The sequence below is a fragment of the Zonotrichia leucophrys genome, chromosome 5 (assembly GCF_028769735.1).
Source record: "Zonotrichia leucophrys gambelii isolate GWCS_2022_RI chromosome 5, RI_Zleu_2.0, whole genome shotgun sequence".
Lineage (NCBI taxonomy): Eukaryota > Metazoa > Chordata > Aves > Passeriformes > Passerellidae > Zonotrichia > Zonotrichia leucophrys.
The window spans coordinates 11238914-11266807 of NC_088175.1; the positions used below are offsets into that span (position 1 = coordinate 11238914).

The 27894-nt window shown below is 36.4% G+C and overlaps 1 protein-coding gene across 1 annotated transcript; it reads left to right on the top strand.

Moving 5' to 3' along the window:
- The first annotated feature begins 51 nt into the window (after positions 1-51).
- TRIP11 (thyroid hormone receptor interactor 11) lies at positions 52-27894 on the top strand. Its single transcript, XM_064714005.1, has 20 exons — positions 52-522; positions 2769-2845; positions 3799-3909; positions 5021-5284; positions 6086-6154; positions 6875-7040; positions 8907-9269; positions 9955-9995; positions 10868-11071; positions 12027-15056; positions 15266-15406; positions 15625-15818; positions 16760-16923; positions 17228-17331; positions 17574-17673; positions 21335-21416; positions 22205-22319; positions 22913-23035; positions 24320-24467; positions 25796-27894. The coding sequence occupies exons 1-20, from the start codon at positions 384-386 to the stop codon at positions 26002-26004; spliced, it is 5844 nt and encodes a 1947-aa protein (XP_064570075.1). The 5' UTR covers positions 52-383; the 3' UTR covers positions 26005-27894.

The following is a 27894-nucleotide window of genomic DNA, read 5'->3' on the forward strand; positions in this document are numbered from 1 at the left end:
TCCCGGCATCCCCTGCTCCCGCCCACGCCATATCCGCCTCCGAGGCGGCGCTCTGGCCGGGCCGCCGCTCTCGATGGTGTTTGGGAGGGGTGTCATGGCGGCCGTTGAGGTGGCAGCGGCCGGAGCCGCCGGGAGGAGTCGCTGAGCCAGGACGGGACAAGACAAGACAAGACAAGCCGGGAGAAGCTGCTGAGCCGGAGGAGCTGGCAGGATGTGCACGGCTTTGACGGACGAGTTGCCGAGCCCGGTGTGCTGAGCTCGGAGCAGGAGCCGCGACCCGCAGTAGCGAGGAGCAGGGAGGCGGAGGCGGCCCCTTGGCCCGGGCAGCGGCTGCAGGGGCCGCCCGGCAGGGCCGAGCGAGGCCCGGAGCCCCCGCAGCCGCGATGGCGTCGTGGCTGGGCGGGCTGGGCTCGGGGCTGGGCCAGTCCCTGGGGCAGGTGGGCGACAGCCTGTCCTCGCTCACCGGGCAGATCTCCAGCTTCACCAAGGACATCCTTCTGGAAGGCGCGGAGGAAGTGGGCGGTAAGGGGGGCTCGGGATGGGCCTGGTTCCGTGAGAGAGCTCTTCCTCCTCCTCCTCCTCCTCCGGCCGCCGGTCCCCTCCGCACCGACCGCGGCGGGGCCTGCGCTGCCCGCACCGGCCCGGAGGGAGCCGGTCGCCGCTTGGTGCCTTTCGCGAATGCTGCTGCCTTTGCTGCCTTTGTTTTTGTTTTCACTCCGCTCTCATGATCTCAGGATCTGGAGAATGCACAAATATAGTCCCAGGCTCTAATAGCAGATGTGAACCCGTTTTAGGCTTATTATTGAGGTTTCTGAATTGCGTGAAGTGTTATTATGTTGCTCCGGAATGACAGCACTCAGACAACACTCTATTTCCTTTCTGTTGGCTTAGTTTAGATAAACTCTCAGTTAATTAGCTGCTTTTACACCGGTTCCATAAAACTGCAGAGTTGTAGTACAGAGGTTGTTTTGCCACTGGTGTGATCTAAGTGTGACGTGTCACAGAGGCAAAGGTTCAGTGTTTGTCAGTGTTTTGTTTATATTTCAGTTGTGCCCAGAGAAACCTGTCGGGTTCTACAATTCCCCTATAGCCAAGCAGGAGAACCTTGCTTTGTAAGGATTAGAGGCTACAACGATAAAAGAGAAATTTAGAGGGAAAAAAACCAAAACAAACAAAACAAAAAAAAAACAAAAAACAAAAAAAAAAAAAAAAAAAAAAAAAAAAACCAAAAAAAACCAAAAAAACCCAGAGACATCAGAGTAGGATATACTATAAACCAATAGTGAATCAGTTGTGGAATAGAATATTTTCTTCATATTTTTTTGTAATGACTTTTGGGTTTTTTTGAAAAAAACTTTATATATCGCTAGTATTACTATCATGTAACTATAAATTATTTTAAAAGTTAGCTTTCTCAAAACAGTGTTAAGAATAGAAACTACAAAATACAGCTAAGACTTCTGCATAGTCATGTTAAATGTGAAATTAAGCAATTCTGTTTAGTTTACAGTCTCTCATCTATGAAGCATTGTGAAAAAATATTTTATTTTCCTGAGCTGTGCAGTCATCTAGAGTGTTTGTTTTGCTTTTTTCAAGGATAAATTGTGAACTCACATTGGTGTACGAGTTTGTGTAAAAGAGATGTACAGATGTTTAGTAGTTAGTTCCAGGTGTGCTTCACTGCTGGATCCTGCTGTGAACAACTTCAGTCTCCTAAAAGTTCCAGGGCAGTACATTCATATGGCTGACTGGACTCCAGGGTGTAAAAAATCTAGTGCCATCCAAGTACTCTTCTGTAAAAACCTTTAAATAATATGTGGCCTTAACAACACTTTTCAAGTAGCTCCTTACAGTCTGGGTTTTTTTAATTTCTTAATTGGTCAAAATTTGCTAGTTTTTAATATTATCCTTTACATTCAGTGTTTTGACTCCCATCACTTGTTTGTGGATTATGGACTTGCACTTCTTCCATTTCACAGTTTTCATGTGTAGATTGTTTCCTCTGCAGTGCTTGAGCTGTCTCAGTTTTAAACAGCACATGAGAAATTATGAAATTCAGTATTTACTTGGAAATTAGTACAATTTCAGATTTTGAAGTATTGTCAAGGTTGCTTTACAGTCAATTCAGGATGATTTCTCATTGCCAAAAGGAAATGTGGTGTTTCTGTCCATTAAAGGTGGGACATGGGAGAAGTAAACATAGTCAACTTAAGGAAGATTGATCATTAAAATGTATCTGGAATTACATGCTTTTTCTGTTGGATAAACTGGGATGGTAGATGTATCCCCTTTTTAGAGACAGTGAGCCTTATGGGACTGATGTTTTGTTGGGTGTGGGTGGTTTGATTTTTCTTCTGAAAGTTCAGTCACTGTTATGTGTATTTAATGGAATTAATACTTGTTATGAAGCTTTGCATGGCATTACAGAGAAACACAGCTCTTAGGTCAGGAACAAGTCTGAAATGAGAAACAGATTCAGGGACACAAGATAGTCAAGTAAAACATCTTTATCTCCCTTCTTTTTAACCTTAAATCCATACTAATCTGTTAGGGTTTTGATTTGATTTAAAGCCTAAATATGAATGAACTAGATTAGATGCAGAAAGACTGTCTGAAAAATAATTCTTACAGTGTTCTGATAAAAAACAGCTTTTGATATTTACCTAGGGATGAACATAAAAGTAGTCTGAAGTAAGATATGTATGAATAAGTGGTCTTAACAGATTGAAAGGATTGTAATTAAAATGAAAATTTTCACTTTCTTTCAGATGCAGCAACAGAACTCCATGTGTCCAATTCTAGACTCAGAGAAATAGAAAGTATTAATGCAGCACAAAAGCTTGAAGTAAGAAATTTTGGATCATTATTTTGTAATTAAATGCAGTGGTTATGATTTGTTTTGCATGAAGTTGAAATATTGCACTGAAATATCCTGGGTAAATCCAGGAACAAGGGTGACAGTGATGTTAGAATGTGACTCTGGTTTTGTGCCAAACTGCCATCACAGTTTGGAACACACATTTTATTTAGGGACAGACATGTTTATTGGGCTATGCATGTGCTGCAAGTTTTCATCTTTTGCTGACTGTGACTGTTCCTGCCCTGTCAGGAGGACTTGGTCTGCAGCAGTAGGCTTGGCTCTGAAAAGAGGGGGCATTTTCCCTGGTCCTGTTCTCTCTGTTGTCCTGCTGTTTGGGCATTCTCACATAGGCTGCTTGTGCCTCTCCAAAACCACTTCAAAATCTCATGTACCCTCATGGAAAGTGACTTTCTGTGCTCTTGAATAGGACTTGTTGGTCTTGTGACTTTCTTTATGTCTCTAAATAAACAACTTTCATGTATACCTTCAGGCCTCAAGAGGATTGTGAAGTTAAGATACTATTTTGGGGACATAACTGTTCCTGCTTGTCCTCTTTCTAGTTTCTTGCCATCTGCTCTTGCCTGAGGTCAGAGAGAAAACACTGGATACTCACTCCAGTTTGTGGTTTGTGACTGTTCTTAAATTCTACCTGTGGATCTTGCTAAGATGTGACTCAGTCCTGACTTTTTTAATTCTTGGCATTTATCTCTGGTCATGGCAGCCCTTTTTTCTGGAAGTGAGCTGGAGTCCATGCCATATAAAAATGGAAAGCTTGGACATAACCGTCATTTGGGGCCCACACATTGCTGTTACTGTGTGTTTTGAATGAAGTAGCATGAGAACCAATTTAACTTCTTTGCTGTCCAGTAACTTTGTGCTTTTCTGATTATTTAAGGACTGTTCTAAGTTTACCAACACTCATTTCTCATTTTTGCTAGAATGATAGACTGAAAAAAGTCTGTAGTGACTTAGAAGAAAAGCATGAAGCAGCAGAGCTGCAAATAAAGCAGTTGTCTATCGAGTACCGCAATCAGCTTCAACAGAAGGAGGTAAGACACAGAGTAAAATTTCTCAGTATGTCCAATAAACTTACCTGTTGTGCTGTTTAATGCCTTTGTTCTAGTGTCTGTTCTCTTCCAGTGGAAATACTGGTCACAGCTGTAGCTTCTTGGTTTGTTAATGTAGACTAAGACATATTTCATCAAATCCTGTAATGTAAGCCAAGCTGCCAGGAGATAATTGAGACAAGAGAAAACACTCTGGGAATGTCGTGCAGCTGTCAGAATTTCTGTTGTTTCTGGGATCACTGTGAGAACAGACACTCTGCTGCTTTCTATTTCTGATTCTGTTACTTTAAAAGAAGGCAACAGGAACAAATTCCCATTTGAAACAATTGTTTTGTCTTTAGGTATCATTATTTATCTTAACAATTATTTATTAGGCATCATTATTTATCTTAACATATACAATTAAAGAGAACAGAGCTAGCTTTCAAAATTCATGAAATGTCCCTTTGTGATGGAAGCATCAGCTTTATAGGCTATTGTATGAGATTTCCTAGACCTAAATGAAGAAAGTTGCCAGTATGCTGAAATTTTCACATAAAGGAGTTTCATTTCTCATTTGTTCACAAATTCATGTGGGAACTAGAGGAAGCAGAACTATGAGATGTATGAAATTCTTGTTGTTAAATACAGTAACAGAGTTGTTACAAGAAAATTACATGAAGCTAATTTCTCTTTATTGTAAGAAAGTAAGTTTCCACTACATTGAGTTGTTAAGCATAAAAGAAATCACATGTAATAAAAATAACTAGAAATCATCAAATATTGCTTAACTTTCATATCTGAATACTCTCTTTTATATTTAATTTTTTTTTTGTATAACTGGTTAGCCTGGATATTGCTGTACTGCTTGTGTACCTTTGCTGCTAAAAAACCCATGTCTTTGTTTGAGGTACTTCATAACACTTGAGCTCAGGATGTTTTTTTTTTCTCCATTATGAAAATTTTTGGAGTTTTTTTTTCTTTTTTTTAGTGAAAGTGATCAGTTATTTGTGATGGGGGTATTGTTTGGTTCACATTTCATAAGGCCACAAAGGGTAGAGTGTATTTTGATATTCTTCTTATTCAAACAATGTATTTTATTTTGTATATCCAGGTGGAAATCAGCCATCTAAAAGCCAGACAGAATGCACTACAGGAACAGCTGCAGAAAGTACAGACAGCTCAGCTGGGAGCTGGTGTTTTGCCAGCAGCCACTGCATCAGCCTCCTATGTTCCAGAGGTCAGACATTCCTCAGGTTTTGAGGGAGATGACATGGATTTTGGAGATATAATCTGGTCGCAACAAGAAATAAACAGATTGTCCAATGAAGTTTCCAGGCTGGAATCTGAGGTTGACCACTGGAAGCAGATTGCAGTGGTGAGTGGTTTCTCTTCCACACTGTCCTTCTCTCTCCACTCCAAATTATTGTTTGCATTGCACTTGGTGGATTTTTGCAAGTCTAGAAGCAACATGTTGTGATGGTAAAGCTGAAACCTTTTTTGCTGTCACATCACTAAGAACACATTCAGTGACTAACTTCCACGTGCTTTTTTGCTATGCTTTTATGCATGATTTGTCAAGTTAGGTAAAGGATTTAATGAACATTCACCTAGAATGGCTCTTCAGGGTTTCATTGCTGTTCAGCCTTTCAAAAAATACTTCCCTTCCTCTTGGCTGTGTTAATAATTTTTATTGCTAGCACAGTACTGTTCAAAGTAGCGGTTGGATAATTGAATGCTTTTATACTTTCTCTTCTCCCAGTCCTTGGTATGTCAGTTATAATTCATGGTCTGTTGAGACAAAAATAAATATAATCTCTCAAGCTGCTGCTGCTGTGAGTTACCATTTTTCAGGTATAGCCTGATTTCAGAGATATACTTTTCCCATGTGAAAGTACTCAAAACTAAGCAGCCCTGTTGTCTTACTATGAGCTATAACACCCCCACTCCAAATTTGTACCCATTATATGTAATAATGTAGTAATAAAATCCATGAAAAATTAAAATGTTTCCATTAAAATGTATTTCTTTAAATACAGAATTACAGTGGATTTTTATTTTGCTGCATGTTAGCTTTGTTGTTTTCTATTTTTGAGTATCAATTGAGGAACCACTTTGATAAAAAAATACATGTATTTATCATATTTTTCATATGGATATGTGGTTTGGGTTTTTTTAGTCTTCCAAAGTGCAAGGCACAAATGATGCTGAACAAAGTGAAATATGCAAACTACAAAAAGTTGTTAAGGTAAGATGACAAACTTGTGCTTTACTCTTCATGGTTTTGCATATGGTGTAAATGGTGTATGGTGTATGGTTTTGCACATGACTTGTAAATATTTTAACTAACACTATTATAACATCATTAAAAATGCATGGGGGCATGTAGTAGCATAGCAACCCTTCATTCAGCTGTACAATATTTTAAAACAGTTGCTCTGAGAAAGGGTGTTTGTATGATTTGATAATTACAGTATGTTGGCTTGAAACAGTGACATTAGTATTTACAAGGGCAAATCACTTGTGAAGCTGTTGATCAGCTATGAAACTGTATTTTAGATATACAATATTTTCTCCCTTCTCAGAAACATGTTGCCTTTTTTTGTTGAAGGTGTAAAATTTGGCTTTTACATGTCATCTTAGAAAGTTACTAAAAATGCATTCTAGTGTATCCACTTTGTATGTAAGACTTGTAATTGATTTACATTAGTTTAGTATTTGCTCTTGTGGAGAGCATACTATTTGTGTAAATATATTTTTTAAAGGAATTTCTTTCCACGTGTTTAAAAAATCCCAATCAACAAAGATCAAATAACCTGACTTCTGTGAGAAATCCTTCAATAAATCCTTGAATTAGACCGGGGGAAACTTCTTTCTTTTGTATTGTTTATTTCTTACATAATTATTTCTTACATAAGAAGACACTGTGCTGTGTTTTGCCATTTTGTTTCTCTAATGATATTTTTAGGAGCTGAAACAGAATTTAAGTCAAGAAATAGATGAACATCAGCATGAGCTGTCAGTACTGCAGGATGCCCACAGACAGAAGTTAGTAGAGTTAAGTCGTCGGCACCGAGAAGAGCTGCGCGAATATGAGGAGCGAATTGAGGAACTTGAGAATCGCTTACAGCAAGGTCTCTGTTACCACATGCTTTCTGTTTATTCTGTGTGGGCTGGATTTGGGTTAAAATGCTGAATATGCATGTGCCAGTACAATATATATCAAATACATGATGTTTAGAATTTAAATTTAAATTTGAATTTCAGTTCAGCTTCATGTTTAAGACACGTGTCCCGTATCTTTTATTCACTCTGGTTGGCTTGAGCACTGGAATGATAGCATTTAATCTGTGGAATGTATCAATCTGAAGGGTCATTTTGCATACATACCAATTGTTGTGCTCTGAATTTTGCACTTTCTGGGTTCTTTTTTTAACTTAAACTGATTATAGGTAAGGATAAGACATACTGAATTGAAGATAACAAAGTTACAGGACAAAAAAATAACTTTTGGGAGAATTGGAGAACTATGTGCCAGTTGGGTTACTTGACAAAAGCTCAAAGATTGGCTGGTGAGACAGTGGAACAAGTTGCCTAGAGAAGTTGTGGATGCCCCATTTCTGGAAGTGTTTGTGGCCAGATTGGAAAGGACCTTGAGCAACCTGATCTAGTGGGTGGCATTGCTGCCCATGATGATGCAGGTGTTGAAATGAGATGTTCTAAAGGCCCTTCCAACCCAAACTGTGCTGTGATTCTATGATTGCTGCAAGGACCACACCTTAGTGTGTGGCATGACTATAATGCAGAAGCTCAGGAGTTCCTACAAATAACTTTTTGTTGCCCTGTAAGTGCTTCATCCTCCCTAGATATAGTCATGCCAGTTAGGTTTCCTCAAGAGGCTTCTTTGTACAAATACATAAGCTTTACCTCTAAACCTCTGTATTTACCTGGAAAAATTTGAACTTCTAGATCTCTTTTGGAACAAGAGATCTATTCCCTTCTTGGAAAGAAGGGAAGTTTTTTTTTTACAGCTTGTCTAACTTTAAAGGTAGTACTGATAGAGAATTTATTCCTTAAAATCAGATGCCTGTTAAGATGTAATAGGTTTTTTCACTTCACATACATACACCACCAGCAGGACTAATATAAGGAAGTTGAAGGCAGAAGTTCCTTATCTTTTACATCACCACTTATCTGCAAAATAAATACTGCTAGTGGCTTTTGAAGAACTAGAATATTTTATATTTTTATTTTGGTCATTCTGTCTGACAACATAATAGGGACTAGGACAGGGTCAGGGTTTGAGCTGACACAAAAGTGAATTCACAAGTAGTGTGCTTTCATTTAACTTTTTTTTTCTGCACTCTTCTGATGATGCCTTTTTGTACTGTCTGACAAATCTGGAAATTATAGAAGATTGTACAGAAATATGAATGTCAGTATAGTGTGAGAGTATGATGGATCTGCAAAAAGGTTAATTCTGAAAAACATTTTTCTTCAGTTGAAAACCTTTGTGCGTCATTTAGCAAATTATTTGGAGGGAATTTTTCTCTGTAACAGCTATTTGGCAAACCTTAGAAATGTAATTAATTAAATTATATATGGATTTTGCATCAATCTGAATTAGATGGGATTTGATAAATTATTCTTAGAAAATTGAGAGATTCCAAATCCTGATAAATTAGATTCTCATCTCCTCACCAAGAGGGGATCAAGTACATTCTAAATTGCAAACTAAATATATATGTCTTGCAACACTTATATTTAAAATTGTCTTGAGCCATGCATGTGAAAGTATTCAATAAGCTCCTTGTCCTACCAGTAATGTGTGTAGCACAGCTTCAAGTGTTAAACCTATTTAACCAAGCTTTCTGTTAATGATGACCTGTCTTTGTTTTAGTCTGTCTCCCTCTGCCAGGAGAAGAGGTGAAAGAAGAGAAGCAAAAGATCTAAAGTGATGGTTTTGGTTAATATTGCAAATAATCTCTTTTGTCTTTTAGATGGTGTGAGCACTGATGCCGTGGATGACTCTAAAATTACTGAACAGAAAAGAAAAGCTCAGAGTCCAGATGGAGGACAGGTGGAAGAATTGCGGGTTGTAAAGGACCTAGAGGATGAAATAAGAAAATTAAATCACCAATTATCTTCTGCCAAAGCAGAAAACAAAAATCTTCTGAAAGAGCAAGAATTTGCAAAGCTAGAAAAAATCCAAATAGCACAAGATTATGAAAAGCTTAAATCTGACTTTGATGCACTTCAAAGGTCTGTGGCAGAGCAAGATGCTCTCCTGAAAGAACAGAAGCAGCCCCAGTCCAAGACATCACTACCACAAGATGTTGTCAGCCTACAGCAAGCATTGTTAGGTACTAAGACTATGATTTTTTTACTATTTTTTTTTATTTCTAGTATATTTTCAGAAGTTTTCACTTCTAAAACTCAAAATTTATTTTATGAATTTAAAACTGAATATGAGAATATGTACCTTTAAAGTATTGCTGTTCTAGAAAAGCATTGTCCATTGAAGTAAGATGAAACAGAAAAGAGAATCGTGTTAGGACTACTGTGGTTGTCATAGGGGCTTCTGATTAGGGAAGTAATCATGTCTGCCAACTGTTTGGTAGGAGTTTTTGTCTTTAAAAGTAAGTAAGCCTCAATAGAAGTTGTTTGTTTAAATTCAAAAAGTACATTTTTTGTGTGTGTGTATAAATACACTCAGTTGCTAATATCTTCTCCTTAAGGAAACACTAACATACCTGTTTAAGAAACATATCTGTAGGTTCAAAATGTTGTAATATTTCATAACTGATGAACTCTAGTGCCAAAGTCCCCCTAATGTGGGATGAGTTGTGAAAGTAATAATCTGCTTTGAGGTGGTGACTGATGTTATGTTTGAGTGTTTTATGGCACTCATGCTTGTCATCACAAAATGCTGTGAAATTATCCTCTTTGAGCAGCAGAGTTCTGTTTCAGCAAGGTGGGAGAATGTTTTTGTTTTATAGTTGTTTGAAAAGTAGTAAATTATCTATTGGATTTCATTTTCCTTTATAGAAGCAGAAAATGAAATAGCAAGACTTTCCAGTTTAAATCAGGTAAAGCAATTTCTAAATTGTTTTTTTCTTTTTTTTTTAACATTTGCATTTCTACATAAATAACAATGTAATATAAAAGGAAGTAATTGTAGTTTAGTTCTGTAATTATATGTGGAATTTATAGAAACAATACATTTTTGCTTGTGAAACTCCACAGTGTATTCTATAAGGAAACCATTCAAGTTCTACCCATGTCATTATTGCCTAGAAAGCTGTAACATACATTTTCAAAGTACTAATAGTACATTCTGTAAAATATGTCATTTTTCACTTCTGCTTTAGCATGTTTCAGTTTTGGCACTTACCAGTTGTGAAATATTTCTCTTCTGTGTAGTACTCATAATAATGCATTTCATCTTACTGATGAAGCGAAGCAGTGGAACATATCACACCTTTAGTTCTTGGTGGTGTTGTCTTGGTCCTTTATGAACTCTTAGACTTGAGAGATTTGGTTTGTTTTACTTTTATCCAGTAGCATTTTTCAACTGAGTTTTTCTGTGTTTCGCATGCATTCACGAGTTCCCATAGCATTGTTCATAATGATGTTGTTTAGATGCCCGTGATTAAAACTTCTGTCTCACCATGCAGCCTGGCTGTGTTTAGGGTGGCTCTTGCAATTATAATAATTTATCCCAGCTGTCAATTCATACCTCAGAGGTGGATATAACTTCTTACCATACCATGGCTTTTTTGCAGAAATTTATGCACTTAAACCAAATGATGAAGAAATAAATATGTATGTGTGAATGGTAGAGAGAAATACTTCGCAACAAAAAAATTTTAACTGGGGTAGTGTTTATTCAGGCTTAGAGTTCTAATGTAATTTCAGCAAGATAAAGTCTGATATTTACTTTTTTTTATTTTATTTTGAGGGACTTGAGAAGGAACTGACAAGTGCACAACATAAACATGAGAATATTCTTTCTTCGAATACAGAGGATCAGAATTCAGAAATAAATCAGTTAAGACAAGATTTGGAAAGGAAAGAACATGAATTAGATGAAAGTATTGCTGAAAGAGAAACATTAATAGCAGAGTTGGAAGAACTAGACAAGCAGAATCAAGAAGCTACTCAGGTAATAAATACTGCAACTAGTTACTGAACTGCTGGATAAATGTTTTGAGTTCTGTGTGTGTATGTTTGTCTTTTAAGTTGATCTTTGAACATAGATAGCAGGGAAATATAAGTTATCTTTTGAGGCCTAAAAAACAAATACTTGGGGCCAGTATTTCTCTCTATCTACCATCTCAATGTGAAATTCAGAAGTGCAAGTAAAACCCACTTGTTATAGACAAAAAAGAAATAACGGCATGTCAGCTATCCATAAGAGATGTTACTTTATGAAGTCCAGTTAAATAGTCCTTTTCTGATCTGTCTTGTGATATTGTGCATTACAATGATTTTTGAAACTTTTTCCTTTTTGATTTTTAATTATGTTGGATATTTAAGTTACTTTATTGCAAGTTCTTTATAATATGAGCATTCGTGAAATAAAAAAGCCACCAATTATATATAATTATACCTCTTTGTCAGAGTTGCAGTATATTTGACCTGTAATTTGAGCTGCAAGCCATGTGTTTTCAATTTTATTGATTTACCAATGAATCACCTATGAAATGAATCCAAAGTTGAAACAAAAAGTTGAAAATAGAATATACAGATAACTTAAGTTGTAATGCCACCCTTTTTTAGCAATGGATGTTTGCTGAATTCCACATGTCTTGACAAATTCTGACAGTTCTTTTTTTTTAAACAAGTCTTTTTTTATTTCTTCATTTAGGCAGTTATGGTTCTTTTAAGGGTGGTGTTGGGTTTTTTTTCTTTTTTTTTGGTAGTGTAATGTAATCTGTTCTTATTTGACTTGGTTTTAATTAATTTAGCATTGACTAGTTAATCCTACTTATGTTGGCAACTAAGAGACATTGTTTTCCTCTCAATGTTTTTTATTGTTTAGAGGATAGAAGTGAATGAAATGCATAGTTCAGCTGCTTTTGCTACCCTAATGAATTCTGGTTTGTGTTCATTTCTAGCATATGATTACATTGAAAGAGCAGCTGTCGAAGCAACACACAGAAACTGATAGTATCATCAAACAGCTGAAACTTGACATAGATTGTGAAAGGAAGAAGGTATCAGAGTTAGAAACTGAGAAGATGAAAGCTATTAAAGAGTTAGATAGTCAGAAAGAAAAACTAAGCCACTGTTCATATGCACTTAATGATTTGCATATAACTAAGCAGCAGCTACAAGACAATATTAAAGATCTTCAGGAACAATTAAGAAAAGCCCATGAGTGTAATTCACAGAGTAAAAAAGAAATTGAAGAGTTGCAGCAGAGACTAAAAGAAAGAGAGGAGGAACTTCGTGTATCCTTGAGCAAGTTAACAGAAAAAAGTAATGAGGAATCTAACCACACTTGTCAAGATCTGATTCTGAAAGACAGAGAAGTAGAAATTGCAAAACTACAGAATGATGTTTCAGAAAACAAACGAATAAATGAAGATCTACAGAAATCTCTGTCTAATCTCAGAATAGAAAATGGAAAGCTGATGGCAGCCATTGAAGAACTAAAACAGGAGTTAAGTGATGCCATTTCTGAGAAAAAGAAAGTTCATTTGGAAAAAGACACTCTTGTGGAGGCTTTGAAAATGGAGAAAAGGCAGTTGGAGAGTGAATTAAACGAGACAGAGAAGAGGCTTTTGGAACAAGCACGTAATTATGAGAAAACTATTGAGGATCTGTCAAAGGCGCGAAGTATGGACACCAGTGCCCTGCAGCTCGAGCATGAGCGCCTGGTGAAGCTTCATCAAGAGAAAGACTTTAAGCTTGCTGAGCTTAAAAAGACCATTGAGCAGATGGAACTTGACCATCAAGAAACAAAGGAGATGTTGACTACTAGCTTAGGAGGACAAAAGCAGTTGACAGATCTCATAAAAGAGAAAGAAGTATTCATTGAAAAATACAAAAATCAAGCCTTACAGGCGAAGCAGGAACTTGAGGAATATATGAAAGTTTCAAAAAAGCAGGATGTCTTAAAACAGAACTTGGAGGAAAAAGACAGAAGTCTTGCAGTCATGAAAGAAGAAAATAACCATTTGAAAGAAGAAATTGAACGGCTTAAGGATCAGCAAAGTAGATCTACACCTGTGGTTGAGCCTAAAACTTTAGATATTATTATTGAGCTTGAAAGTGAGGTAACACAGTTAAAAGTGATAAAGAATAATCTTGAAGAAGAAATAAAAGTTCACAAAAAAACAATAGAAGATCAGAATCAAGCAACAGTGAAGCTTCAGCAGTCACTGCAGGAGCAGCGAAAGGAAATAGATGAGTCCAAATTGCAGTGTCAGCAAATGAATGTCACACACGAAAGACTCTTTTTAGAAAAAGATGAGGAAATCAAAAATTTGCAGAAAACAATTGAACAAATTAAAACTCAGTTGCACAAAGAGAGACAGATTATTCAGACTGATGCTTCTGATCTTTTTCAGGAAACCAAGGTTCAGACTCTTAATGGAGAAAATGGAAATGAAAAGCATGACTTATCTAAAGCTGAAATTGAAAGACTGGTCAAAGGTATCAAGGAAAGGGAGATGGAGATTAAGCTGTTAAATGAAAAGAATGTTTCTCTAAGTCAGCAAATTGATCAGCTGTCTAAGGATGAAGTTGGTAAACTTACTCGGATCATTCAAGAGAAAGATTTAGAAATACAAGCTCTTAATGCTAGAGTTTCCTCAGCTTCCTACAGACAGGATGTTCTTTCCCTTCAGCAGCAGCTGCAAGCTTATGTTCTGGAAAGGGAACAAGTACTAGCAGTTCTAAGTGAAAAGACAAGGGAGAACAGTCAGTTAAAAACAGAGTATCGTAATATCATGGACATGGTCGCTGCTAAAGAAGCAGCTCTGGTGAGGTTGCAGGAGGAGAACCGAAGGTTATCCAATAGATCTGAAAACAGCAGTCAAGACATGTCCAGAGAAACTATTCAGAATCTATCCCGTATCATCCGAGAAAAAGACATTGAAATAGATGCCCTAAGTCAAAAATGCCAAACCTTATTGACTGTCTTGCAGACATCCAGTACAGGTGCTGATAATGGGGCAGGGGGTGTGAACAGTAACCAGTTTGAGGAACTTCTGCAAGAACGTGATAAACTGAAACAGCAAGTAAAGAAAATGGAGGAGTGGAAACAACAGGTAATAACCACGGTCCAGAACATGCAGCATGAGTCAGCCCACCTCCAGGAAGAGTTGCACAGGCTGCAAGCACAAATTTCAGTTGAAAGCGATAGTACTTCAAGGCTGCAGGTAGATTATAATGGCTTGATTCAGAGTTATGAACAGAATGAGAAAAAGCTGAAAAGTTTTAGCCAGGAATTAGCACAAGTTCAACACAGCATAGGACAGCTTTATAGCACTAAGGATCTTCTCCTGAGCAAACTGGATTTGGTAACGCCATCTGTGGCAACAGCTGCCACCGTTTCACAGCTTTCAGGTGTTCAATGCAGTCCTCCTGAAGCACTTAGTGAGGAATCTAAACTCCTTCAAAATGAGTTGGAACAACTGAAAAAAAAGTTACAAGAAAAAGATTCAACTATCAGGATTCTTCAGGAAAACAATCAGCGATTATCTGATTCTGTTGCTACAGCATCAGAGATTGAAAGAAAGAGTCAAGAAGGAACTGAATCAGAGATGAGACAGATCAAAGAAAAACATGATGTGTTACAGAAGTCACTAAGAGAAAAAGATATATTAATTAAATCTAAAAGTGATCAGTTACTTTCCGTGAGTGAAAATCTTAGTAACAAAGAAAATGAAAATGAGCTTTTGAAGCAAGCTGTAACTAATCTAAAAGAAAGAAATTTAATTTTAGAAATGGATATTCGAAAACTGAAAGAAGAAAATGAAAAAATAGTTGCAAGGTGCAGGGAAAAAGAGACAGAATTCCGTGCACTTCAGGAGACTAATATGCAATTTTCAATGATGCTGAAAGAGAAAGAGTTTGAGTCTCACTCAATGAAGGAAAAAGCTCTTGCTTTTGAGAAGCTGTTGAAAGACAAAGAACAGGTATGTACGTTGATACTTATGACTATCTCCTCAAAGTAGATGGATTCAAAGTAATATGCTTCCTGGATATTTTTCTGTGTTGCAGGGCCATAGATGTCCTGCCCTGTTCCTTGTTAGATTAGTTGTATCTGTACACTCTTCCTGGCAAAGACTGTGCCTCAGGTAAAATTGTTGGCCATGTTTGAAATATTTGTTTATGTCTTCAACAGGGCAAGACAGGAGAATTGAATCAGCTGTTAAATGAAGTTAAATCAATGCAGGAAAAGGCTGTTACTTTTCAGCAGGAGAGAGACCAAGTGATGGTAGCACTCAAACAGAAGCAAATGGAGAGCAGTGCTCTGCAGAGTGAGGTACCACCAAATCATTTATAGTTGCAAGAAATAAATGAAAAACAAGTAAGAAATTACATCTGTAATATTTTTTGGGTTATTTTAGTAGCAGTTACTTGTTAAAAGCATTTAAAATTAATACACTTGCAATGTGCTTCAATAGATATGCGTTACATTTTTTACTTAATTTTTTTTATATGAAGTGGCAGTCCAAGCAACTTAAGGTGTGTTCTACACAGGTGCAGCATTTGCATGAGAAGGAGCAGCGCCTAAATCAGGAACTGGAGAGGCTGAGGAATCACCTTTTGGAAATGGAAGACTCATACACCAGAGAGGCTTTAGCTGCAGAAGACAGAGAGGTCAAGCTAAGAAAAAAGGTTTTGATTTTGGAAGAAAAACTTGCATCCTCATCTACTGCAGTGGAGAATGCCAGGTAGTCTTAAATATCACAGTTAACTAAACTGATGCTCATGCCTCTATTATACTGAGCTGCTATCCTGTAGCATACTAAGCACTTGAAAAAACAAAAAGATTAGGAACATTTGTTACTCAGAATCATGAGGGTGATTTGAAATATACTTGGCTACTGTCAAGAATTTAATGTATTTCTCCTTTCAGTAACAACTGTTGAAACCTTACATCATCAACAGTGCTTAGAACTAGAAAAAAAATCCTTAACCCATCAATTTAGCTGTGTGTTATGAAAGAGTCTTATTTTATATTCTTCAGTACACAAGTGTGCATTGTCTGTGACTGTCATGACTTGTGAATTGCTTTAGAGACACTTACACGTTAGTACTTTGTGCCTGATACCATGGAAAGTATACACTGCTGAGAAATTCCTTCTTCATGGTGTAAACATATAGAGCAAGATGCACTGAATTTCTCATGAGCAGCAGAATCTGGGAGGCTAGAATATTTTAGCACAATGGGAAATTCAGTGGAGCATTCAATCATTAGTAAGTAGGAAGATGTACTGTGTTCTTGGAGACTGGGGTTAAAAGTAAAACATAGTAGAAAGACCTATTCATTCTTAGTAATTGAAGCAGACAACTAGGAAGATACAGATTTTTTTTTTTTAATAAAGATGCTGTTATAATAATGAACAAAAACTAGGATTTTTTAAAATGCATTTCAAACAAAAGAAGTTCATGAGGATTTTTTTCTTTGATCTTCAAAATTTTGTTGCCAGACTTCTTTTAAATCTCTTTTTAGGTTGGTTTTGTTTCTTTGTTTTTAAAGAGGAATTGGGGGGGAAATACCATAATTTTTGTAAATTGAGCTCAAAACTTTTGCTAAGATGTCTTTTGGTGGGATTTAATTTTCACTGTGATAACTTCTATTATTTAAGTAATGCATCTTGTTTTCATTAAGCCATCAGGCTAGTCTGCAAGTTGAATCTTTGCAAGAGCAGTTAAACCTAGTGTCCAAGCAGAGGGATGAAACCATGCTGCAGCTGACCATCTCCCAGGACCAAGTGAAGCAGTATGCACTGTCTCTGGCCAACCTGCAGATGGTACTAGAGCAGTTCCAACAGGGTAAGCTTTGTACAAGTATTTTGCAGCTGGATAGTTACCATATTTTGGTGCTTTTGAAGTAGTAATTACCTCGTTTCCTTTTTGATAGCCTGAATTTCAAAATCTGTTCTCTATTAAAAACTTGAAAAAAAACTATTCTCTGAAAACTGTTGATCAATATCACATTTATGGAATTTGAATTCCACCTCTATCTCATGAAGACCAGATATGAAAATGCTGAGGTTTTGTAATTGCATATCCCAAGAAGAGTTACATGTTGTAAATTAAGATAGTTTTGTTTTGTCTCTTATTTTTAATTCTTTAGAAGAAAAAGCTATGTATTCAGCAGAGCTGGAGAGACACCAAAAACAGAGTGCAGAATGGAAGAAGAAAGCAGAAAACCTAGAAGAAAAAGTTGTATCACTGCAGGTGGGCTGAATAATGAAATTGAGCCTTGTGAAACTAAATTGTAATTCTTCACTGAGCAAGCAAAATAGCATTTTTCTGCTGACACTATTTTCTGAGGGTGTTTACAATCCAGTTATTTGAAAGAACAAGTAATTGCAGTCTCTTCATCTGTTGTGCATGATGTGTGTGGTATTAGGGTAATGTGATAGTGATCTCCCTGCTTCTCTTTTTTTTTTCTTTTTCCTTTCCTACCCTCTATTTAGGAGAGTTTAGAAGAGGCAAATGCTGCTCTGGATGCAGCATCCAGGCTTACTGAGCAGCTTGACATCAAAGAGGAGCAGATTGAAGAACTTAAGAAAGAAGGTAACTACATTTTTTTTTTTATTTCTGCTTAAAATATTTCAACAGCTGAGGAGATAATGTAATATTCCTAGAAACTTACCAAAATTCATATCCTATGAGGGACTAATTCTGTGCCTCAGAATTTTTTTGATGGCTTCCTTGCTTATAAAGCAAGTATGAAAAAGTATATTTACCTTCTGTTAGACATCTTTCTCTAAAGAAAGCCCTGTAGAAGTTTTTTGGATTTTGGGGGTTTTTCCCTGTAAATACCAAGACACTTGAATTAGCTCTGTGTCTATTTTAAAAGTTGGTGAAATGCTAAATGTTGTCAGATTTTCCAAAGTAGCTACCATATTTGATATAGATACAGAGCACAGTGAGGTAAAGGTGTGCAGTGGGTACAAGACAAAGAGGCAGCAGCTCTTGCACAGATGTGACTGCAATCTCTGCTGGGTGCACTGGTAACTCATGCTTTGAGCATATGCAGCTAATTATTGCTATTATTGTTACCTTTTTGAATGCTCATAAGCCTTACTCTTGTAATAAGTGATGTTTTCTTGAAGCATTCTTGCTTATGACAGATAGGTGGTGTGAGATCTCCTTTGAAAATCTTCAAGATTCCAGCAAGAGCTCTACAAAAAACAGTCTATTGCTTTTCTGCTACATATTTGGATGTGTACTTACTTAAATTTACTTCTCTCCAATTTGGCATCCAAGTGGGCATCATAGATGTGCTCCCTGAGTTCACATATGAATTTTATAAGCTCAATTAAATTTCAAACTGCTACAAAATGTACAACTACCGATCTGTTTTTGAATTGACTGATCTGTATATCTATGTCTCACTACAGATATTCACAGCAAATGTTCACAAATCCTGCATTGAAATTAACTTTGGCATAGGCAAATACTGCTTTTAAGTGGGAAGTTCTTCATTACTGTTTATTTTGTTGTTAAAACCTTGCTTAAGAAAGCAGGAGGGATTTAAACTCACAGAGAAAACTGAGTATCAAGCAGTGTTGTATTGGCAAGCAATGTACTTGATAAAAAAATTGAAATGGAATTGCTGCATAAAGGAAACAGCATTTTAATGTTATTGTAGGGTAAATAATGACTTTGATAGAAAGAGAAAATAACACTTCGTATTCTCTATTTATACAAGAAAACATAAAATGTCTTACTGCAAATTGGCCAAATACATTCCCAGACACAGTTTTCTTAGCCAAATCTTTTGAAGGATTTCTTCATGGATTTTTTGGCAGAAGAAGTGATTTTAATGGAAAAGTATAAGATGTACCAGATGCAGTTTTCTGGATTGCCATAAATGGTTAACAAATTATTGGACACTGTAAATGTCTGGTTTACAGCAGTCCATGCTGAGTTTTGGCTCAGGACCTTTTTATTACTTAGTCTTTTCATACACCCCAAGTACATGTTTAAGTCCTTTTCAGCTATAGGATTCTATTTTAGAGGGAAATGTTCCATTTAAAAAATATGTTTAAGATAAAGTTGCATAATCACTGTGTAGTGGTCCTGAAAAGTTGATCCTCTTTGATATCAATTTTCATTTAAATTATTAACGCTTTTAATTTTTTTTAATTATTAATACTTTTGTTTTAAGATCCATCATAAAGGAATACATGAAATTAATAAAAATTGAGAAAGCAACTCAAAATTGTCTTGCTTTGTAGAGAAATAGCAACAGTGTAAAATTTAATTGAAATTTGTTTTCAAATGCTGCTTGTTTATCTTTTTGTGGCATTGGTAGTATGACTCTCTATTCCCTTCTGTTCTGTGGACATGCAAATAACAACTCACCTGTGTATGCTCCTGCAGCTTTATCATTCTATAATCATATTGCCTATGTTTTCCTTCAAGTATTGGTGTCCTATTTAACCCTATTTACAAAGTAGCATAATTTAAGTAAATGTAAACTTTGAAACCATGGATTAATTCTCCTGTGCCTCACCCTGGTGTGTTGAGAGACAAGTGCTGAAGAGCAGTCACATTATTGGAATGGAATTTATGCATATGGATGTAGTTGTTGCAAGATAGATTGTTGTATAATACAGGTTTTCCTTTAGTTTTAACTTGCTTTGAATGAGGAGCTTACTCTTGGATAAGAACTTTCCCAGCATGACATTAGGTTGTTCTATTCTGTACTCCTTAAAATTCATATTTGTGAAGTAAAATGTTTGCATAAAGATGTGGAGTACAGGAGAACAGGGCATAGTAGGTTGCATCCATTTCACAGACTGGCTCTTTGATGTGTATATGTATGAAATCTGTGTGAATTCTCATGGAGTTAATTAATTAGTGTTAATTGACAACCATGTTTTGTCAACATAGTTGTGCCATGTACTTTTTAAAGATTGAAAGTTGTGGAAATGAGTGGAATCCCTTTCCATGCACCACAGATTATTTGAAGGTTGCAAAAATTCATAGAAGTAATTTTTCTTATAAAGATGTTGAGGCTTTTTAGAAATTAACTATAAGATAGATGAAACAAAAGTGTATCTTTTGTGGCTTTTTAATGAAGAATTTTTAACTAACATGAGTCCAAACACTGTTAAAAACTAAGTTGACCAGCAGTTTTTCCAAAGGATTTGGAGGTAAGCATTACACCTCATAGGGAGAGAGGAGAGAAAGTTCATCCCATCTGCTTATATCTGTAATTAGAGTTGGTCTTCACACAGACAGTCCATTTTACAGTATATTTGTCAGGTTTTTGTGTTTGAATAAGGCTCAATTGTACTTTTATTAGGCTTCAGAGGTAGTATGTTGCAGAACCCCAGTTTGGTGAGAAATGACACTTTTGCTGTCTTTCTGGTCTTAGGCCACCTCATAATCATTGACTTATAATTCTGGCCTACTTATTCAGCTTGCAGGCCATGATGCCTGACTGAAGTGTTTGCCATTTTTCTCTCAGTCTTGTTTTTGGTTCATGGTAGCTGTGGCATTTCATCTCTTCCATTCATGTTTTTCTTCCCAAAAGTAGGGGTAATCTTGCATATGTCTGCTTCTCTTGCTAGTATACTGAATTTTGAAGCACAACACTGTTTGTATGGTGCATTCGTGTGTCCCAGCATGCTGTTCCCAGGGCTTGCATCAGTCACAGGGGTGGGAAGGGTCCAAACAGAGCAGACCCTCAACAAGCTCCTGATGTTGCTCTGCTAGCAAATAATGCATCTGGGAAACCGAGGAACTCCTTGGTGCTTCAAAGGAGCAACTTGATGGTAGGGTACACAGAATACCTGGGCTTGGATAATATTGGAGGTTATGGGCAGAGATCAAAAAGACCTGATGCCACCATGGAATTTGGTCATTCTGAAGAAGATTGCCACCACAAGACTACAGACCTTGCTGCTGAAGAGTTTCTTTCTAGTTCTGTATTATATAGATAGAAAAGAGCAGTTCATCAGACCCTCTGCAATGTATTTATTGAATGTGTGGTCCTGTACTTTAACTTTGAGTATCATTCCTGAGATTTCAGCTTGTGGTTTCAAATAGCAATGATTTACTAAGTTGACACCTTTTTTTAAAAAAAATCACATCGATTTTTTGGTTTTGTTTCTTATTTAAAAGCACCATAGCAATTATTTATGAAGGTATATATTACTGATCAATTTTGCAACAATGTTTCAAAGTTTTTGTTTCTTATGTTGTGACATTACATTTATAGGTGAGGTCAGAAGAGAAATGTTGGAAGATATGCAAAATAAATTAATGAACCTTATGAACAGCACAGAAGGAAAAGTGGACAAGTAAGTCTTTAATGAAAGATTTGGTCTAAGTTTTTGGGTTTATTCCTCTCAATGTGCAGATGTGGCACTCGCAGTTGCAGGTGTAGTAGAGGATTGTACTTCTGTATGTTGCCTTGTAATTACACTTCTCTTATTTTGACATTTTTCAATTGCTTGGTGGTTGTAAATAGTCATTTTGATTAGTAAAACCAATAGATATGTGACTTAGGCTCACTGATTTGTTTCTTAAGCAGAAGTGCACTTCTGTAGCATCAGCTCTGCAAATGGAGATAGGAGTTCTTAATGAGCATATTTTATAATGTTCAGGGTGTGAACAGCAAGCCTTTTCATGTGTCTGCATCACCTGGATGTCATGTAAATCTCTTCCTTGGTGCTTTTTTTTTTCTTTTCTACCCAGCAGAACTGGAACAGGGATAGGCAGATGGGCTCCCCTGCCCCCTTCATTATGTCTTGGTTTGGGACTACACAGAGCTTTCTTTTTAAATGCTCTGCTGAATCAAGATCTTAGAACAAGGATTTTCTCTGACTGTAGTATGTACATCCAAATAGCTCATATTACCATTCAGTTTCACTTCACTGCATACAATATTGCTATTACTGTCCAAATCCACACTGTGTAAGAAATAACTTAGAGGAAATTGGTGAGGTACCCTTTAGTTATTTGTATTTGGTGTGTTTATTTATATTACTGTAAATTAGGGAAGAGTATGAGGAATAAATGCATCAATATTGTCGTGTCAGCTGTTACACAATAGCAGCTTGTATAACTACCTTCTTTTATTCTGCAGACTGTTGATGAGAAATCTCTTCATTGGTCATTTTCATACTCCAAAAAATAAACGTCTTGAAGTGTTAAGGTTGATGGGAAGTATTTTGGGACTGAAAAAGGAGGAACTTGATCAGGTAATACTTTGCAGAAAACGAGGCACTTTTTTTTTCTTTTTTCTTTTCTCTTTTTCCTTTTTTTCTTTTTTTTTTTTTTTTCCAGTATCCTTGTCTGAAAGTAGAATGACTTGCTGCTGAGGTAAATGTCCCTGCACATTTTGTAGGGAAAGTGTTTTTTCTTCTTTTATCTCACCTTTTTTTATATGGGACTTTTTAATGTTTTTTATATGATGATCTTCATCTTTTGATAACGTTGTTTTAATAGGGTAGATTTCATTTTGCTGAGGAATGCTGATGCAGAAAGGAAAGCATTTTGTGCTGTTGTGTAGAGTAGCTGTAATATATCTGTTACAGAAAAGTAAGCCTGTTATATATGTACCAGTAGTTATTGTGGAAAATGTGAGGCTTATGTTTTTAAATAAAGAGGCAAGTTTTTAGACTGCCATCTCTTTGGGAGGTGGAGAATATGGTTTTGACAACAATAAAAATTTGTATTTATCTCTAAGAGTGACACATTATGTGGAATTGCATCTTGTATTTATTCACTTTCTTTTATGTACTGCTTTATTTTTGTTGTTTCCTAACTTTGTTTTCCTTAAATACTTCTCTAGTTACTATCTGAAGAGCAAAGAGGAGTTACAAGATGGGTGACTGGCTGGCTTGGTGGAGGAGCTGGGTCAAAGAGTGTTCCTAGTACACCTCTGAGACCAACTCATCAGAACATTTTTAATAGTGTAAGAATTAGTCATTCATTCTCTTGGTTTGAGTGGAAAAATGGGGAATTGCATATTAATGCCCATCAGTATATGCATATTTGGCTCATCAGTATATTGAGCTACATTTACTGGTGCTGCTGTATCTTGCCTTAATTGTTTTGTGCAACTGCTTTGGCAAAAGGTTTTTTCCTGCACTAAGGAAATATTTAGACATTGAAAATTACACAGTGATAAATCTTGTCTTCTAATACAGAAGACAGTTACTGTTCCACTGGTTCCTGGCATCACTCTCTCACAGTATGGACTTCATCTTGCAAACTATGAATGCTGGAAGTTAAATGTATGTGAGAGTGTGGAATTACACAATTCTCAACAGTATAGAATATGATGACATTGTATTTTGATGATTGTGTTCCCATATGTCCTTTAAATTTAAATTGAGAAGCTTTTTCAGCTGCTGCAGCTAGTGCCTCTTATGTACAGCATATAAAACTTAAAATATAAGTTTTCAAATAGTTTAAAATAACAGATCTCATAGCATGGTCCACAGGAGCAGTTTATCTATGGAACTTTCCATTTTGCAGGCCAGTAAATAATATACTCAAGGACCAAGCACTGAGGGATTGGAGTTTTTGGATTGACTGTTTTTTTTGCCCAGTTGAGGTAGAAATATTGAGAATGGATCTCTGTAAATAATCTTGAACTGTAGGGATTGGTTTTTTCTCCCTAAAATAGTGCAGGCACATAGGCCACTAAAGGACTGTGGTCTGATTAACTGTAGAAGTAAAAGAGAAAAATTAATGCTTCTGTATGAATAGGACAGACTTTACTAAGCCAAATTTTATCTTGTCATACTACCAACATCTTAATCATTCCATGCTTCATTTACTTGAGATTCTTTATGAAATAAAGCATGCAGGGCCTTTAAGAGAAAAGATTGGGTTTTATGTGTTTCTGAGGGAGAGATTGGTTGAGTAAAGACCAAGGAAGTACTGTAATGTCAGTAATAGCATGGAATTCTTGAAATAACTGGCTTAAATCAATAATGGAACCATGGTAGAAGTATGTTTGTTGTCTTTAGAGTTTATCAATTTTATATAAATGCCTCTTAGTGAGACAACAACAAAGAGTGTATTTTGAAAATAAATTTGTCTCTCACTGAGGACTGCTTAGTACTAAGTCCAAGTAAAAAATTGATTGCAGGGCACTTGACAGCTTTTTATTTTATGTATATATGTATTTTTGACTTAGTACTTTTCACCAGAGCATCAGTGAAATATAATAACTAGTAGCTTCTTATAGTCTTTTTCAGAACTGTTCGTGAAATTCCTTGAAACTGAATCTTCCCCAAGCCTTCCCCCACCCAAGCTCTCTGTTCATCACATGAAACCTTTAGGAGCAGCAGGAACTGGTAAAACTAGCAGTACTCCACCCAACAGTCAAATGCAAGGTAACATTCTAATCTTTACACAGAACATAACTAAGGGTAGAATTTTCAAGAGGATTTTAATGCTTCTGTGCTTCCTCACTTGTAAATTAAGAACTTGATTTCTTCTCCCCAACCATGTCCTACTTTTGTCTTTTTTTTTTTTTATTCTTCTCCTGTCTCTCCTTCCCATTGCATCTATACCTCACTTTCTAAACTCTCAATAGAGATTAGAGGAACCAAATTCTCTTTGATACAGGAAGGATTTAACAGCAGCTGTTAGAGTCAAACAGTTGCTGTGTAGACAACTTCATAGAGTGTAGCAGTGAACCCAGTCCTGATTTTCAGCATCCCTGTTGATCAGCTTGTGTTGAAGTGAATGAGGAATGCAAGTTAATACAATTTTGCAGTGTCTCTCTGGTGTGTGTAGAACCTGGTTGCTCAGAGAGAACCAAAACAAAATCAGTTAAGTGTATGGCCTGGTATGAAATCTCTGTAAGCTGTGCAGAAGTGTTGACTTTTTCTAAGACAGAGAACAGTTCAGCTTGTATTACACATGTTAAATTAATGAACTTTTGTCTTAAATAATTTAAAATTCATATCTTCAATTTAGCTAGTCCAGTTTGGACCTAACTTTTTACAAATGTTTAGGACTTCACCTTAATATAGGCCTGCTGGTTTGCAGAAGCTTGCTTTGTTTGAAACTTAGCTGTAAACTCAAAAGAAAATTAAAACAAAAAGCCCAGAACACCAAACCCCTAGATATTAAATGTATGTACAGAGATAGCAAGAGATGCTAAAAAACCCTCTTTCAATTCACCCAAAGTAGTTGATTGTTACAAAGTGCTGTTTATTTATGGGGGTTTTCATGGGGCTGACCCTGGAGAAGCTGTGCCATGTGTTGGGAAACCTTCCTGTGCTCTGCACTGTAGTGCATGTGCCCTTACACCTGTGCACAGTGCTGGAGTCAGTGTGACAGATCCTTCATGTCTGGCACTGCAAAGGTGAAGTGAACTGCAAAGGGTGCTCATGTTGCCTGTCAGGTGTGCACATTTTCCTGAGTAGCTTGAGCTGTTACAGAGTTTTGGTGGTGGACTTGGCATTGCTGGATTAATAGTTGGACTTGATTTTAAGAGTCTTCTCCAACCTAAACGATTCTATGGTTCTATGAGAGCAGTCAGAGACAATAGTAGTCTTTGAAGGTGTCTACAGTCCATGGCTAGGAGATTTTCAAGGACTTACATGTTGCAGTTTTAGAACATGTCTCTGAACAAATGCTGAAAAATTGGATAGATTTAGGAATGCTTTTAAACAGTGTTTTCATTGTTGGTTTGGGTTTTTCTATATTCCAGATTCTCCAGTCTCAGGAGTGGGTAGAAGACCAGATGCAAATCCATTTTTAGCACCTCGATCTGCAGCAGTGCCTCTCATAACACCAGCTAGTAGTTCTGGACATCTGCTTATGAAACCTATTTCTGATGCATTGCCTACTTTTACACCACTGCCAGTGTCCCCTGATGCCAGTGCTGGTGCTGTTTTAAAAGACCTCCTAAAACAATAGATGACCTTGTATCAGTACGATGATAGCACTTTAAGGAAAGTGAGAACACTATGTTGTATATAATTTACCACAATGAGGCCTTCTGTAAAAAGTCATGTATTTGATTGCAATTGTACCTTGCTTTTCTTGTACTTACAAACTTATCAGTGCTTCAGAAATTCTAATGGTGGAATGAATAATTGCCTTCTGTATAGCAGGCATTAATTTTGGGTGTGGGTTAAATATTTAACTGAGAAAAAAATCTATCTTGTTGCTAGATTGTCACAAGACAAACTAAAGGATTTTTAAACCTTAGGTATACTTGGTTCCTTCAGATATGCATAGACAGTATTAACTCTTTGGTGTTGAAATTTGTTTTTCCGTTAAAATGATCTGCCATCTATGTTCAAGAACCAGACTAAAAAAATAAATTAAACAACCAATTAATGGTGTTTATTTCATGTACTTTTGGACATGTATTTCTTATTTACAAGTTTGATTGCATTTGGGGGCAATTTGAGGCACATTAATCTCTTCGCACAATGATTTGGTTTGCCCCCCCCAGAGTAAGATCTGTTTTCAGCAGTCAAACCCATCAGCACCAAGGAGTTAACTGTGGAAGTGAGGCTGCACATCCATGTGAAGAATGGGTAATTTAGCAGATGATACATTCACATATATATAAAGACACTGTGCTCTAATGGTCCAAGGTGTATATATGAGAGAATTTTTATCTTGCAAGATTTTGTAGATCCAAATATAGACTTAAAGCTTGAACACATGTATAGAATTAAAAGGGAGGAAGGTGCTTGCTTATCTCAAATGTGTAAATAGGTCTTTGTACCACCAAGGCCAAAGTCAATTATTCTGTAAATTTTGCTGTGATAACTTGTACACTTTGTTGAACAGGTAAAGAATGAAGTTGCTTACTAAAGAATAAGAGTCATCCTCATAGTGAATCTGAGATAAAACATCTTCAGTTTAAAATGTGTCATTTCTATGTCTTTTTATATGCCTCTCCTTGTTAAGTCAGTGTTAAGATAACTGTTGTGCAAGTTCTATATTAGAACTGTCAACCTTCTTCATTTTCATTAAGGTTCTGGATAAAATTGTTGTAAGAGTTATATTTAAATAAAACGAATTAGTGAACTTGTACAGAATCAACCAAAATAATGCAAGAATTCTTTGCATTTATTTATATAGAGGTCATATAGTGAATTTTGTTTATTGCCTTGAAACCTAGCAAAGGTTTTTTATTTGTTGTACTTACTTTAAGAGCTATTTGAATCCCTTTTCTCCAGTATAGTAATGTTTCATGGAAAACTTAGCAAATTTGTAACTGGATTGACCTACCATATTGGATTTTGATTTTAATTTTTTTACCCAATTATGGACAGTTTGGCAGTTTGATTTCTGAAAAGACAGCAGCCACATATTTACCAAAGTAAATTTTGTGTTATGTAGTAAATGTAATGAGAATGTCAAATTACCTCAGCTGAGAATATTGCAGTTAGATACTTCAAATGTACATCTTCATTTAAACTGGACTGGAACAACTACTTTTTTTCTATATAGCAATTATAAAGAAAAGTGAAATCAGATGGCTTCTGTGCAATCTCTCTTGGTCTTGTAGTCATGTCTGTTTAACGATATATAGCTGCTTCGCAATAAAATTGCCTTTTGGTGAGCCAAAGCAGAAGGAAATGGTTAGTTTTTAAAAATTATGTGACTTACGTGTTGTAAATTACAAATGGAGTCATGCTGCTCACAATTCTCTGAAGATACTAACTGTGCAGTTCTTAACTTTTTTAATGCATTATTTTCTTCTTTAACTGCAGAGAACTTCATATGTACACATTTCTCTTTCAGGGAGCTTTCTAAATTGCAATAAAGAAAACATAGTGAGACCAA